Genomic DNA, 16586 nt, shown 5'->3' with positions numbered 1-16586 from the left:
AGCTAAGCCCAACACCAAATATTCCTCCCTCAAAGTCTTTCAAAGCTGCAAAATTAACCCACCAGTAATTGCCTGTGAAGTTGATGTAGAGAGCCATTATTCCAGAACTAGAATGTCTGTGTGTAACTCAGCACATACACAAGTAGCAGCCTCCAAATTAGGTCAAAATCACCAATATGTTACGGGGGGCAAGAGAATGTTGGCCTGATTTTTAACTAAACAGGCAACAGCTTGTGCAAAACATGTCTAACTTGTGTGTTTAGGTAACCTCAGCAACTGGGCGTACAGACAGGGTACATGTATTCACAGGTGGGTAACATGATAATGTGTGCCTAGAGTTTCCTCACCTGCATGTACAGTGGCAGTAATTAGGTCTGTTAACATGATGGAGCAATTTAAATCAAGGTGATTGATTTAAATCACTTGATTTTTCAGATAAATTGTTCATTTACATCAGATTAAAGCTTTGGAAAAACTAATTTAAAATTTTGTTACTGCAACTTCAGATTAAAATGTTAAAAAAAAAAAAAAAGAAAAAGAAAGAAAATAGAAAAAAATCCCTGAAATTCTATAATCAGAAAACTAAAGAAAAGTTCAAGACATCCACATTCACAATTGAAGACTATAAAATAATAAGACAATAAAGAACAAGCTCCATGCAAATAGCAAAATCTGATCAACACATTAAAAATAAGGATTTGAATTTAAAAATCAGTTTTTAATCATGATTTTAACCACCCTGGTCTTAAATGCTTAGACTCTGAAGAGCCTTTTTCTAGAGCAGGTGAACTGAGCTCTTTTTTGCTTGCTGTCCACGATATACTTTTTCTTCCCTGGCTGTCTAGTTTTATATTTTATCTCTGCTACACAGAAACAGGCTAATATAAAGCACCCTGTAGATTAAACTCATTCTGAATTGCACTGTGAAAGCCTTTTTGTATATGAATTCATTTGGCACACTGAAGGAGCCCAGTTCTCCAACAATGTTTTTTTTTTCCAATGGACAGTATTGCAAGGGCTGAGTGTCTGGCTTGCTCCATTGGTGACTAGGGATGGTTCATAGTTTTGGACTGTCTGCACTGCTCTCATCATTGTAATGTCAGTGCCTCACAATCATTCATGAATTTTATCCTCACAACACTGCTGTGGTGCAGGGAAATGCTATCCCTGCTTTTACAGAGGGGAACTGAGGCACAGAATAGATTGAGGAACTTGCCTAAGGTCACCCAGGAAGCCTGTGGCTGAGTCAGGAATTGAAAGCAGATTCCCTTCATTTCTGTGCAGTACCATAGCCACTGGACCTCCCTTCCTGTAATTACTCTCACCCATTGCAAGAGGCGAAGGCATGGGCAAGAAGCTGTGGCACACACCCCAAGCCTTGTACTTACATGGCATAGGAACGTAGGCATTGCCAGGCTGCGTCAGACCTGAGGACCTTCTAGTCCAGGATCCTCTCTCTGATAGTGGCCAGCACCTGCCACTGCAGAGGAAGTGCCAGAACCCTGCAGTAGCAGATGTGGGGCAATGACTCCCCATGAAAGTCTTCTCTTACGCCCTCATACTCAGAGCCTGGTAGCAGGAGGGTTTGCATTCCTTTCAACATTCTCTCCTTTTAGTATTTACTATAACAACTCTGGATATTTTTGTAATATAAAAAATGTCCAATCCCTCTTTAAATCTTGGTAAGTTTTAGGCCTCAGTGACATCCAGTGGTAGTGAGTTCCATAGGCTGATTACACATTGTGTGAAAAAGTATTTTCTTTTATCAGTTTTGAATTTTTCGCCTTTTAATTTCACCTGTTCTTGCGCCCCAAGACAGAAAGATTAGACCATGGCTTCTCCCTCCCTCCTGCAGTGCCCCATCTCCCTTCAAGCCCCAGACCTGACCCAGATCGCCAGTTTCTCTGCAGGGTCTCCCTTCATCACAGGGAAACCCCATGCACTCTGGGCCACCAGATTTCAGTTTACCAGTGTGTCTGCACTATGCGTGTAATAACCTTAGTCCCAGATTTGGACCTTAGCGTCCAAAATCTGGGGGTTAGCATGAAAACCTCCAAGCTTAGTTACCAGCTTGGACCTGGTACCTGCTGCCACCACCCAAAAAATTAGAGTGTTTTGGGGCACTCTGGTCCCTCTGAAAAACCTTCCCTGGGGACCCCAAGACCCAAATCCCTTGAGTCTCACAACAAAGGGAAATAATCCTTTTTCCCTTCCCCCCTCCAGATGCTCCTGGAGAGATACACAGACATAAGCTCTGTGAAACTACACAGAGTGACTCCCCCTCTCTGTTTCCAGTCCTGGAAGCAAAAAGTACTTTCCTATTCCCCCAGAGGGAATGCAAAGTCAGGCTAGCAATCCAACACACAGATCTCCCCTTGACTTTTTCCTCCCACCAATTCCCTGGTGAGTACAGACTCAATTTCCCTGAAGTAAAGAAAAACTCCAACAGGTCTTAAAAGAAAGCTTTATATAAAAAGAAAGAAAAATACATACAAATGTTCTCTCTGTATTAGATGATACAACACAGGGTCAATTGCTTAAAAGAATATTGAATAAACAGCCTTATTCAAAAAGAATACAAATTAAAGCACTCCAGCACTTATATTTATGCAAATACCAAAGAAAAGAAACCATATAACTTACTATTTGATTTCTTTGTCCTTACACTTAGAAACAGAAGATTAGAAAGTAGAACTACTTCTTCAAAGCTCAGAGAAAGCAGGCAGCCAGAAAAACAAAGACTCAGACACACAATTCCCTCCACCCAAAGTTGAAAAAATCCGGTTTCCTGATTGGTCCTCTGGTCAGGTGCTTCAGGTGAAAGAGACATTAACCCTTAGCTATCTGTTTATGACACGCCCCCCAAATTGCAGACAGTGGGGAAGCTTACTGGCGGCGATTTCCTTCTAGAACTTTAAAATAAACAGATTACTACAACACATGCACCTTTACATATACTACTAAGTATATAACTAACAGACTTCTACATTTTAAGAACACTTTTTAACTACTGAATTCTGGGAAACTCTTATGGGAGAGTGCATCAGCTACTTTGTTAGAAGCTCCTGTGATGTGTTGAATTTCAAAATCAAAATCTTGGAGAGCTAAACTCCAACGAAGAAGTTTCTTGTTGTTCCCCTTGGCAGTATGAAGCCACTTTAGTGCAGCATGGTCAGTTTGTAGTTGGAACCGCCGTCCCCAAACATATGGGCGTAGCTTTTTCAGGGCGTACACAATGGCATAGCATTCCTTTTCACTGACTGACCAGTGACTTTCCCTCTCAGACAGTTTCTTGCTGAGAAACACGACAGGATGGAAGTTGTGATCTGTTGCTTCCTGCATGAGCACTGCTCCTATACCACGCTCAGATGCATCTGTGGTTACTAGGAATGGCTTGTCAAAGTCCGGGGCCCTGAGCACAGGGTCAGACATGAGCATCGCCTTAAGCTGGGTAAAGGCCTTTTGACACTCATCAGTCCACTTAACGGCATTTGGCTGGGTCTTTTTGGTCAGGTCAGTCAATGGGGCAGCGATTTGGCTGTAGTGTGGTACAAATCGCCTGTAGTATCCGGCCAAGCCTAAGAAGGATTGGACCTGCTTCTTTGACTTTGGGACAGGCCACTTTTGGATAGCATCCACCTTGGCCTGTAGGGGGTTTATGGTTCCTCGACCCACCTGGTGCCCCAGGTAAGTCACTCTGTTTTGGCCTATTTGACACTTTTTGGCCTTAACAGTTAGTCCTGCCTGCCTGATGCGCTCAAAGACCTTTTCCAGGTGTAGTAGGTGTTCGGGCCAGGAGTCTGAAAAAATGGCCACATCATCGAGGTAGGCAACTGCAAATTCTCCCAGTCCAGCTAGTAGACCATCTACCAGCCTCTGGAAGGTGGCGGGTGCATTTCGAAGGCCGAAAGGAAGGACATTGAATTCATACACCCCCGCATGGGTGACGAATGCTGACCTTTCCTTGGCAGGTTCATCTAGCGGTACTTGCCAGTACCCCTTGGTTAAGTCTATTGTAGAGATGAACTGGGCACGTCCCAACTTTTCCAATAGCTCATCGGTACGTGGCATTGGATAGTTGTCCGGACGAGTTACAGCATTTAGCTTACGGTAGTCCACGCAAAAGCGTATTTCCCCATCTGGTTTGGGTACCAGAACCACTGGAGATGCCCATGCACTGGTAGATGAGCGGATTATACCCATCTGTAGCATGTTCTGGATCTCCCGTTCTATAGCAGCTTGGGCATGAGGAGACACTCGGTAGGGTGGGGTTCTGATTGGGTGAGCATTACCTGTATCAATGGAGTGGTATGCCCGTTCAGTTCGTCCTGGGGTGGCTGAGAACAATGGGGCGAAGCTAGTGCACAGCTCCTTGATTTGTTGCCGCTGCAGACGTTCCAGGGTGGTTGAGAGGTTCACCTCTTCCACGCCACCGTCTTTTTTCCCGTCGTAGTAGACACCGTCAGGCCACTCAGCATCATCTCCCTGGACTGTAAACTGACAAACCTGTAAGTTTCTGGAATAGAAAGGCTTGAGAGAATTAACATGGTACACTTTAGGCTTTAGTGAGGAATTGGGAAATGCTATGAGGTAGTTTACAGCTCCCAGGCGCTCTTGGACCGTGAATGGCCCTTCCCATGATGCTTCCATCTTATGGGCCTGTTGCGCCTTCAAGACCATAACCTGGTCTCCTACCTTGAAGGAACGTTCTCTGGCATGTTTGTTATACCAGGCCTTTTGCTTTTCTTGAGCATCCTTTAGGTTCTCTCTAGCAAGGGCTAAAGAGTGTCGGAGGGTGCTTTGTAGGTTGCTTACAAAGTCCAGAATGTTAGTTCCTGGAGAAGGCGTAAACCCCTCCCATTGCTGCTTCACCAACTGTAATGGCCCCTTAACCTCGTGACCATACACAAGTTCAAATGGTGAAAACCCTAAACTGGGATGTGGTACAGCCCTGTAGGCAAACAGCAACTGCTGCAACACTAGGTCCCAATTATTGGAGAATTCGTTGATGAATTTTCGTATCATGGCCCCCAAAGTTCCATTGAACCTTTCAACCAGGCCATTGGTTTGATGGTGGTACGGGGTGGCAACCAAGTGATTCACCCCATGAGTTTCCCACAGTTTTTCCATGGTCCCTGCCAGGAAATTAGACCCTGAATCTGTAAGGATGTCAGAGGGCCAACCTACCCTGGCAAAGATGTCTGTTAGGGCCAGGCACACAGTGTTAGCCCTGGTGTTGCCTAGAGCTACTGCTTCTGGCCATCGGGTAGCAAAGTCCACTAAAGTCAGTACATACTGCTTTCCTCTGGGCGTCTTTTTTGGGAAAGGGCCCAGAATATCCACAGCTACTCGCTGAAATGGGACCTCAATTATGGGGAGTGGCTGGAGAGGGGCCTTGACCTGGTCTTGAGGCTTACCCACTCTTTGGCATACCTCACAAGACCGGACATACTTGGCAACGTCCTTGCCCATCCCCTCCCAGTGGAAGGACTTCCCCAACCGGTCCTTGGTTCTGTTCACCCCAGCATGGCCACTGGGATGATCATGGGCTAAGCTTAAGAGCTTCCCCCGGTACTTAGTTGGAACCACCAACTGTTTTTTGCGGCTGCCATTCTTCCCGGTGTCCACCAGAAAGAATTTCCTTGTATAAAAGTCCTTGGTCTATAACAAACCGGGATCGATTAGAAGAGCTGAGAGGCGGTGGGGTGCTCCGTGCCGCCGCCCACGCTTTCTGAAGGCTGTCATCTGCTTCCTGCTCAGTCTGGAACTGTTCCCTTGAGGCTGGGGTCACCAGTTCTTCCTCAGACTGTGGACTTGGGCTTGGTCCCTCTGGAAGCGATGTAGGTGATGGGGTTGTTTCCGTTGCTGGTGAACCGCTCTCCGCTGGTGCACCTGAGGGTATTTCAGGCTCTGGCTGAGCCTTTTGGGTATGGCTGTCTTTTGCTTCTGCCAGTTCTGGCTCGCTGGCGCCCTCTGGCGTTGAGTTTGAAGATGTGGTTGCACTTGCTGGTGCTGGTTGCTGTTCCAGTTCCGGGCCTGGGACTGGAGATGCTGTGGCTGTTTCAGTGGTAGGCATGGAATCCGGGTCCACTACCTCTGTCTGGGTCTCTGGTAACACAGACGGGGCCTCTGTGGACGGCTCAGGAACAGGAATGGGTCTGGAAGCTTGCCTGGTTTGGCTACGTGTAACCATTCCCACTCTCTTGGCCCGCCTCACCTGGTTGGCCAAGTCTTCCCCCAGTAGCATGGGGATAGGATAATTGTCATAGACTGCAAAAGTCCACATTCCTGACCAGCCTTTGTACTGGACAGGCAGTTGAGCTGTAGGCAAGTCTACAGCTTGTGACATGAAGGGGTAAATTGTAACTTTGGCCTTTGGGTTGATGAATTTGGGGTCAACGAAGGATTGGTGGATAGCTGACACTTGTGCCCTCGTGTCTCTCCACGCAGTAACCTTCTTTCCGCCCACTCTCAAATTTTCCCTTCGCTCCAAGGGTATTTGAGAGGCATCCGGGCCTGGGGATCTTTGGTGTGATGGTGGTGTAATGAATTGCACTCGCATGGTGTTCTTTGGACAGTTGGCCTTGATATGTCCCAGTTCATTACACTTAAAGCATCTTCCATCTGATGGGTCACTGGGCCGAGGTGAGTTACTGGAGACTGGTGAGGTTGAAGGGTAGGGTATCTGTGGCTTTACTTGGGTGGTATGTGGGGTCTTTGGCTGTCCTCGGTTGTAGGGTTTATGGTCTGTGTGCCCCCTGGGGTAATCGTTCCCCTTGACAGTAGCTTTCTTGCTTTCTGCCAGTTCCATTCATTTGGCTCCAATCTCCCCCGCCTCAGCGATATCTTTGGGATTTCCATCTTGTATGTACCGTGTGATGTCTTCAGGAACACCATCCAAGAACTGCTCCATTTGTATGAGGAGGTTCAGTTCTTCCAAGGTTTGAATGTTGTTTCCTGTTATCCAGGCCTCATAGTTTTTTGCAATGTAGTAGGCGTGTTTGGGAAATGACACCTCTGGTTTCCACTTTTGGGTTCTGAAGCGCCGACGGGCATGATCTGGGGTTATCCCCATTCTGTATCTGGCCTTGGTTTGAAAAAGTTTATAGTCATTCATTTGCTGCTTAGGCATTTCAGCTGCCACCTCTGCTAAAGGTCCACTGAGCTGTGACCTTAATTCTACCATGTACTGGTCTTCGGGAATGTTGTACCCAAGACAGGCTCTTTCAAAATTTTCCAAGAAGGCCTCGGTGTCATCACCTGCCTTGTAGGTGGGAAATTTCCTGTGCTGTGGAGCAATATTTGGCGCCGGGTTGTTAGGGTTGGCTGGCACATGCAGCCCAGCTTTTGCCAAGTCCAGTTCATGTTTTCTCTGTTTTTCCTTCTCTTTATGTTGTTTTTCCATTTCTTTTTGTTGTTTTTCCATTTCTTTTTGGTGTTTTTCCATGTCTCGGCGGTGGGCCGCCTCTTCTTCTTCTTGCTTCCTTCTGTGGGCCAACTCTTCTTCTGCTTGTTTCCTTCGGTAGGCCACCTCTTCTTCTTCTAGTTTTCTTTTGTGTGCTGCCTCTTGGGCTGCCTGTTCTCTTTGGAAGGCTGCCAGTTTCATGCTTTCTTCCTTTTCTTTCATCTCCATCTCTTTTTGTTTTATTTCCAGTTGTCGCCTGTGTTCAGCTTCTTTGATTTGTTCTTGGGCGTCGATTTTTGCCTTAGAAGTCATGGTTCCTGTTTTCTTGTGTTGGGGTGCCCTCCGGTGTTTATCTTCTGAACTGCAGGTTCTGTTGCCTCCTGAAGTCTGCCTAGCAACAGTGCTTTTTCCTTTTCTCTCTCTAGCTACTGTTCAATGAAGGGAAACCAGAAAAACCACTTTATTTGCATGCCTATAAGTGCTGGTACTTGCCTCCTAATGGGAGGGCTATTGCATGACAAAAGACCCTCAACAGTCTCTTAATGGCTTCTCGCTTAACATGCAAGCCACAAACTGCCAGAGAGAGCAGAAAAAAAAATTCTCTCTGGTTCCCTTTTAAAACCAAACTGTTTCTCTCTGCTAAAAAGCCCTTAGCAGAGAAAAGAAAAATATAATATTCCTACTGGCTTCTGGATTCTGTCTAGATCCTCCCACCACTGCCACTCATGTAATAACCTTAGTCCCAGATTTGGACCTTAGCGTCCAAAATCTGGGGGTTAGCATGAAAACCTCCAAGCTTAGTTACCAGCTTGGACCTGGTACCTGCTGCCACCACCCAAAAAATTAGAGTGTTTTGGGGCACTCTGGTCCCTCTGAAAAACCTTCCCTGGGGACCCCAAGACCCAAATCCCTTGAGTCTCACAACAAAGGGAAATAATCCTTTTTCCCTTCCCCCCTCCAGATGCTCCTGGAGAGATACACAGACATAAGCTCTGTGAAACTACACAGAGTGACTCCCCCTCTCTGTTTCCAGTCCTGGAAGCAAAAAGTACTTTCCTATTCCCCCAGAGGGAATGCAAAGTCAGGCTAGCAATCCAACACACAGATCTCCCCTTGACTTTTTCCTCCCACCAATTCCCTGGTGAGTACAGACTCAATTTCCCTGAAGTAAAGAAAAACTCCAACAGGTCTTAAAAGAAAGCTTTATATAAAAAGAAAGAAAAATACATACAAATGTTCTCTCTGTATTAGATGATACAACACAGGGTCAATTGCTTAAAAGAATATTGAATAAACAGCCTTATTCAAAAAGAATACAAATTAAAGCACTCCAGCACTTATATTTATGCAAATACCAAAGAAAAGAAACCATATAACTTACTATTTGATTTCTTTGTCCTTACACTTAGAAACAGAAGATTAGAAAGTAGAACTACTTCTTCAAAGCTCAGAGAAAGCAGGCAGCCAGAAAAACAAAGACTCAGACACACAATTCCCTCCACCCAAAGTTGAAAAAATCCGGTTTCCTGATTGGTCCTCTGGTCAGGTGCTTCAGGTGAAAGAGACATTAACCCTTAGCTATCTGTTTATGACAATGCGGGAGGGCAGCAGCCCTTCCTCTGATGACACGGGTGCACATCTGTCAAATTGGGGGTGGCAGCATTCCCCCCCCCTTAGCAGCTGCTGGAGATGGGGACTGTAGCGGAGCGGAGCCGGGGCTCAACCCTCCTTGAAGGCAGGGGGGAGCCACACCGGCTTACCGCACTCCGTTGGCCCGGGGCCCGCCTCTTGCTTTGGGGCTGGGCGGCCGCCCACTGTCACTTAGGGCTCAGACGCTCTGCTGCAAGGCTGAGCAAACAGGCACAGTTAGCAGGTAGCTCAGGCCCTTTGTTGCAGGGCTGAGCAAACAGGCACAGTTAACAGGTGGCTCAGGCCCTTGGTTGCAGGGCTGAGCAGACAAGCAAACAGTCAATAGGTGGCTCAGGCCCTTGGTTGCAGGGCTGAGCAGACAAGCAAACAGTTAACAGGTGGCTCAGGCCCTTGGTTGCAGGGCTGAGCCAACAAACACCAGGAATGGCCTCCTCAGGCCAGGGAGGACGGGGAGTTTGCCACCCTTGAAGAGGTGGCAGGGGGAACGCAGGCCCTCCCACTCCACTGCGTTCCAGCCCGGGGCCCTAGCAGCGGTCAACACCGCTGACAGTCAGTGGGGGATCCTGACCGAAACACACTGACATCGGCTCAGGTGAGTCTGCAGCCTGACTGGAGTCGGCTGGCCCCGGGCCACTTCCAACCTCCCCTTCACTGGGTACCTGCCATCAACCGGCGTCATCCGATGGGTCCCAGACCATGGGTTCCTCAGGATACCGGGCGTCGGGAGGTCCGGTCCACTCCTCTGGGTATTGGGCATCGGGAGGTCCGGTCCACTCCTCTGGGTATTGGGCGTCGGGAGGTCCAGTCCACTCCTCTGGGAGGAGGCTCCGACAGCTCCTCCGAAGGCCGGCCGTCGGGAAGCTCAGGCAGCTGCTCTGGGTACGGGGTAGGTCGGGCCAGTACTCCTCTGGGTACCGAGCATGGGGTAGGCTGGGCCCAGCGGGAGCTCAGGCCCCAGCGTCTGCCTTCTCCGGCAGCCTTCTCTCAACTGAGCGCTGGGGCCGGGTTTTTATACTTCCTGTCCCACCCCTTGACTTCCGGAGGGCGGGGACAGGCGGCAGTGGCCTTGGACTTCCTGTCCCGCCCCTTGACTTCCAGGGGGCGGGGACAGGCGGCGGTGGCTATGCCCGTTGCCGCACCTGTTCTGGCCTATTCCTCTCAGGCGCGGCGGGGAGTGAGGCCCCCTCGCTACAGGGACCCCAACCAGCCACCCCCAGAAGGTAACAGGAACAAAATGGAGAGGGCTTTGTGTCCCTAACATAAGACCCCTGGGTAATGGGGCAGCAATTAGGACTATCAAATGAATCTAGTGTTTAATATTGTTAACCCTTATAACACTTATACTACTTTGGGCTAAAGCTGAGCAATAATCAATTCATCAGTAACCAAAAACCCAACCCCAGTTCATTTCAGATCAGCCAAAAATGAAAATTCGTTGGTTTTCTCAGTGAAACAAACATTTGGGGTCATATGAATGTATCGCTTAGATTTCGGGTATTTAAACCACTTTTTCTATTAAATGCAAATGAAATTTGGAGATGCCATTCACAAAGCCACTAAAGGAAGAGGTACCCCCCCACTCCAGATCCTATAGCCTGGTGGTTAGGGCTCTTGCTTTTAAAGTGCAAGACTTAAGGTCATATTCTTGCTCTACATCAGGCACGAGGGACTTGAACTTGGGTTTCTAGGGTTACAGCCAAGGGCCACATCCACTGAGCTGTTGGATATTCTGGGGTTGGGAGTGGGGTGGGCTCTCACAGTCTCTCCTGCTAAAGCAGTATGACTTTGTTTAATATTAAATATTTATTGAGCCAGAGAAAGAGCAGAAGAGTGACTCTGTAAGCCCGGTGATCTGTGGGGCATGTGGGTTCCAGTCCCTACTGCAATGAATAGTTGATTAGTTATACAGAATGGAACAGCTTCAAGAGGAAATTGAGAGACCCACCCCCCGCAGACCCAAGAGTCCAGTGCTTAGGGTACTCACCTACAATATGAGAAACCCACTTACTGTACTCACTACTAGCACCAGCTGATTTAAAACTACATTTTTGGCAAATAAATGAGTCATCCAGGAAATTTCACCCAGCTCTAGGTTCATTGACTATAGGGTAACACTCGGGTTCCTGTAAGTTGTTGTTTTTTCTCATGAAATTGCCTGGCCAGGTCCCCAGTGTCTGTGTCTTGTTAAGCAGACCACAGAGCCATTAAGAGCAGCCCTAACATGGGCTCTCTGCCACTTGGTGCATGATCACCTGTGCAGCTTGCATTGTCACTGCCATAGAGTGTTCTCAGTCCAAGTCAGGAGAGACAATTCCCCCAGCTTTCCACTTGGCTTCTTGGTTAGCAAAAGAGGTTTCTATCCTCAAACCTAATCACTGCTGAGACAGGCTGGCTGAAGCTGATGAGAACCGGGCTTTAAAGGAAACATTGGGTGACATAAAAAGTCCCCAGCATGCGTATCACTACAGAGTACCTACTTTCTGTACAGAGATGATTTCATTTGGGAGGAGACAGACTCTGTAGACATCGTGAGGCAGCTGAAAGTTCTTCTCCTGTAAGGCATGTCTGGTGTGCTTTGTTTATTCAAGGCCCGGAAAGCCCTGACAGAGAGGCAGAAGGATCTGGAAATGAAAACCCAGCAGTTGGAGATAAAGCTCAGCAACAAAGCAGAAGAGGAGATCAAGAAAGCGAGGCGGAAGTCCACTCAGGCTGGTGAGTGAGTGAAGCTTGAGGTTCATATCTAGTAAATTGAATTAGGGAAGCCAGAGAGGGGTATGTTGCAGTAGATGAGGTGGGGTGCAAAGGGGGCCAGAATGAAAGAGGAGGCTGTCGAGAGGGGAAAGAAAAAGATGTTCCTGGCGAGGTGATGAGCAAGCAGCAGCAGAATTTGCATGTATGGGGGAAGGAAAAGGGAGGAGGAAAAAGTAGCCACCAGATTGTAGGTCTGAGTGGTGTGGAGGATGGGGATGTTGTCAACAATGATAGAGAAGTGGGAGAACTGGAGAAGATTTGGGAAGGGAGAGAAGGAGCTTGATTTTGGCCATGGTAAGCTTAACGGATGACAAGACATCCAAGAGGTGATATCGGCGAGACAGGCTAAGCTAGGAAATTGGATGGAAGGAGAAACATCAATGGTGGAAAGAGATTTGAGAGTCAGCAGCGTAGAACTGATACCTGAACCCGGTGAGCTGATGAGATACAGGGAGTCAAGTGAGACTAGCAGGGCGCAAATGGCACAGCATTGGGATACTCCATTGACAGCGTGGAGGAGGACCCACCGGAAGGAAAATGGAAGAAATTGTCAGGAGGGAAACCAGGAGAGAATATTATTCTGAAAAGCTGGGAGGAAGAGATCTTGGCAAGGAGAGGATGGCTGACAGAGTGACAAGCAGCAGAGGTGGGCAAAAATGGAGTAAAGGCCCTTAGGTTTGGCCAGAAAGAGGTCACTGGGGACCTCAGTGAGAGCGGTGTGGGTAGAAAGAAGAGGGCCCAACATGTCTTAGATTGGACTTACAAATCTATTGAAAGACAATTTGGCCTATGATTTCTATCCCACTCCTTCCAGCTAGTGAGTGGTGGAGCTGTCAGCAAAACCCCTAGTTAAAGTTGGCCAATACTTTCTACTATAAGACCTTTATAACTTCACCAAACTTTTAACTGTTCAGGGTAAAATTCCCCAGGCCTGGTGTCTGCCTTACTCTGAAGTTTTTTGGAATGTTCCAACAAAACTGGTCCAGCTATTTCCAAGAACAGGATGTGGGGAAAATACATTGTTTTGCCAATGGTAAACATTGCCTACTACCCTGTCACTGAGATGCTCTAACGCCTCTGTGCTTTGGTCCCAATCTCACTGATGACCCATCTGCAGGTCAATGTGCATGAGGCTTGTGGGCTGCTGGCAGGCTGTTGGGGTCAGAGCTCTGGACCTAAGTTGCGTGGGCACAAGACACCCAGGGTTACAAGGCTGACAGTGACCGAACGACCTCCTCCAGCCAGATTTTGAATGGGGTCCAATCTGGCAGTCAGTCTCTGAACATGCCTACCAGATTAGGACCCACAGGTATCTTCCCGCAGGTATCATCACTTGGCTCATGGATTGCAGGAGAACTTAGGCAAGAGACAGGCAGAAGTGCACATACCCCAGTGCAGAAATTTAGGCAACTAGGAACTGTTACAGCGAAAAGTTAGGTGTCCAGTGAATTTAACACCTGCAGGGTTCGGTGGCTGCCAAGCAGGGGTTTTATGGACTCTACGCTACGCTCTACACTACGACTTAGGCATTTAAATCTGAGATTTAGGCACCTAAGTATCTTTGAGTGTCTGAGCCTTATTCTTCATAGCTTTCATAATTACTGGCCTTTACAAAACTATGAATATGTTGGTTGATTCTGTCCACTAGGTGGCAGGAGAGAGCCTTGGAATGATCCCTTTGAGACAACTCGTGATCTGAGAACATCATCAAAACAATGGGGTTTTTTTATATAATAGTTTATTTTTGCCTGTCTGTAAATCAAACAGATCCTCTGGCTCTTGGTGGAGTTGATAAGGAGCACAGAGGCAGCAGCAGAAGCTGTCCACAGACAGCCTTGCAAAGGATGTGGCTGCATCTTCCAAAACTTCCATAAATAGCTGACTTTTGTGCCCAAAATAGCTGTCAGTGGTGCAGGTATCACATGCTCCACTCTCTGTACATTGGCCATATGTTCTGAGTGAAACAGTGGGACACTGCTGTGGTATGTAACTGGGAACTGTTTAGCTAGAGGAATTGTGTGGGAATAGGCCCCACCCTGCTTGCACCCTTCAGCTTGTCAGAGTGACAAACTGGGGAACTGTACAGAAAAGGACAGGGTAGAGACAAGCTGTATTCATTCCTCTGTGACCTCTCATTGCTCTGTCCTCATCCCAGCCTAGTCCTACCCACTCCCATCAAATCTAGATCTTCCCTGTTCACTGCCCACATTCCCTGCCTGCCAGTCCACCCTCCCCCTCATTTACAAGTGCAGACATGCCAGCTCTCCCGAATTAATTCCGAGGGACATGATTTCTAAGTAAAATTAAGCCCAACTGCTGTATTCATGAAAGAACTCTCAAATATCAGGATTTTTTTTTCAGCAGCTGTCAGTTCACCCTGAGTGGCCAAGGGCTCCCGCTGGCAGTCAGCTCTGGAGATGACAGTGGGAGCCACAGCTCCCCAGGGCTGACAGCAGGAGCCCCTCTTCGGGGGGCGGGCTGAAAGTAGCAGCCCCGCCATGCTGTGAGGAGAGCCTCCATCAGCCATCCCCAGTCGGCTGGTGCTCCTGATGTCAGCCCCATTCCCATGGGGGCCAGGGCTGCCACTCTCAGCTTGGGAAGTGGGAGAAGGGACCCCCACTGCAGCCCTCCTAGGCTTGGGGAGGGTGAAGAACCCTAAGAGAAGCAGAGGTGAGTCTGGGACGGCTGAACTATGGCCTGGAGGCTGCAGGGGGTGTGTGAAGTGATGGGGTGGGGCCAGAGATGAGGGGTTTAGGGTGCAGGGGGTGAGGGCTCTGGGGTGGGGGCAGGGATGAAGAGTTTGGGGTGCAGGAGGGGGCTCAGGGCTGGATCAGGTGGTTGGGGTTTAGGGGGGTGTGGGGTGTGGGTTCCGGGGGGGAGTTTGGGTGCAGGAGGGGACTCTGGGCCAGGGCAGGAGTCTGGGGTGTGGGAGAGGGGGTCTGGGATGCAGGGCCCTTGCGGTGCCACCCCCGCAGCTCCTATTGGTCGTGGTTCCCGGCCAATTGGAGCTGCAGAGCTGGCACTTAGGGTGGGGGCTGCATGCGGAGCCTCCCTGGCTACCCATGTGCCTGCAGGCCGCCAGGATCTGGCAGCCGCTTCCGGTAGCCATGCGGAGCCAGGGCAGGCAGGGAGCCTGCCTTAGCCCCAGGCCCCCGTTGCCAACTGGACTTTTAATGGCCCGGTTGGCGGTGCCAACCAGAGCCACCAGGGTCCCTTTTCGACCAGGCATTCCAGTCGAAAACCGGGTGCCTGGCAACCCTACTCCCTCCACACCTATCTCCCCCATGCTGAGAACCCCCCACCCAACCACACCTCAGCTCTGAACCCCAACCCAAGCTCTGAATGCTGCCACACACTCACACACTATTGCCTGCATACACACATGCACCCACCAGGCTCGGGGCTCTTCCCCATTCGCTGGCACCCCACACTAGACTCCGAAGCCCCCTGCTCCTGCTGGATCTGGCAGAGCAGGAGAACGGGCAGAAAGGGATGTGTGCACATGATCTGGAGTTGCCCCACAGAAGCCTGAGCTCCCCACTCTGTTCTGTCTCTTCCTGGGATCTGTGCTGCAGGGCCAGGAGCCCCACTGGCAGCCAGCTGTGCTGCAGTGTGCAGTATGGCAGCCACTCCACAGGGCTTGCAGTGCTGGCAGGGAGGGGCTATTGAGGGGGTTTCACCACAGTGACCCGCATCCCTAATGAATAGCTTAATCCGGGAAGCAGATTTACTCTTTCAAAGAAATCTCTGGGCCCCAGCCCATCTAACCTAACCCAGAGTTTTCCTGGTGCTTAGCCCCAAGATGTCTCAAAGAGCCAAATCCGGAGAGGTGCTGAGTGTCTCTCGCACAGGCTGGGCTCTGCTGCCTTGGCAGAAACCGCAGCTAGTGCAATTAAAATCCATGATCTGGAGGTAGCTAGCTAATTGCCCCTGGAATGCTGCTCATTGCCAAGGCCCTGGACACTGTCTGAGACAGAGCGTGAGGAAAATGGAGCCTGGAATACATAGAATGCAGCTTATTCATTGCTGTGTATAATAATAACTCAGTGCTCACCCCAGGCTCTGTGTCCTTTGATGTGTCACAGCAAGAAATGAGATGGAAACTCATATAATAAATTGTTTACAAGCTGCCCATCTTACCCTGATAATTACAGCTACGGCTGCCTGCCAACAAGCAAAATAACATCCCCTTCCATCAGTCTTCTCTCCAAATGCTAGAGGAAAATGCAGCTCTTACAGTATATGCAGAAGGCCAAAAATCCAGGCTCTTGTGGAGCAGGGGGAAGGGAATTCCAGAGGTTAACGTATTCATAAAGAACATGCTGCCCCTGCCCTGGGAGCTCCACTGCTTACAACCAGCAGTTTGGCACAGGGAGAGGGGGTCTTTTACGCCTGGTTTACACTAGGCGGGGGGATCGATCTAAGATATGCAACTTCAGTTACAAGAATAGCGTAGCTGAAGTCGACGTATCTTAGATCGACTTAGAATCACTTACTTCGCATCCTCGCAGCGCAGGATCAACGGCCGCTGCTCCCTCGTTGACTTTGCCTCTGCCTCTCGCCGAGCTGGAGTTCAGCAGTCGACGGGATAGTGATCGGGGATCGATTTATCGCGTCTACACTGCATGCGATAAGTTGATCTCTGATAGATCAATCACTAACCACCGGTCTGGCGGATAGTGTAGACATACCCCCAGGCTCCAAACCTGAGAGCATAGGCGCCAACTTTCCCCGGCGCCGGTGGGTGCTCGCTCCCTCCCCGCCCTGGCTCCACCCTTTC

The 16586-nt window shown here is 49.1% G+C and overlaps 1 protein-coding gene across 9 annotated transcripts in view; it reads left to right on the top strand.

Moving 5' to 3' along the window:
• The window catches only part of GAS7 (growth arrest specific 7), a 255175-nt gene that overhangs the window by 216104 nt on the left and 22485 nt on the right, over positions 1 to 16586 (top strand). For all 9 annotated transcript variants that reach the window (XM_050919753.1, XM_050919752.1, XM_050919751.1 and 6 more), the window contains one exon: positions 11644 to 11767. In XM_050919753.1, coding sequence (XP_050775710.1) covers positions 11644 to 11767 — 124 coding nt within the window. The remainder of the gene's footprint in view (positions 1 to 11643; positions 11768 to 16586) is intronic.

This window comes from Gopherus flavomarginatus, chromosome 12 (assembly GCF_025201925.1).
Source record: "Gopherus flavomarginatus isolate rGopFla2 chromosome 12, rGopFla2.mat.asm, whole genome shotgun sequence".
Classification (NCBI taxonomy): domain Eukaryota; kingdom Metazoa; phylum Chordata; order Testudines; family Testudinidae; genus Gopherus; species Gopherus flavomarginatus.
The sequence above is the reverse complement of the archived record's forward strand: the minus strand, read 5'-3'. Positions and strand labels throughout refer to the sequence as shown.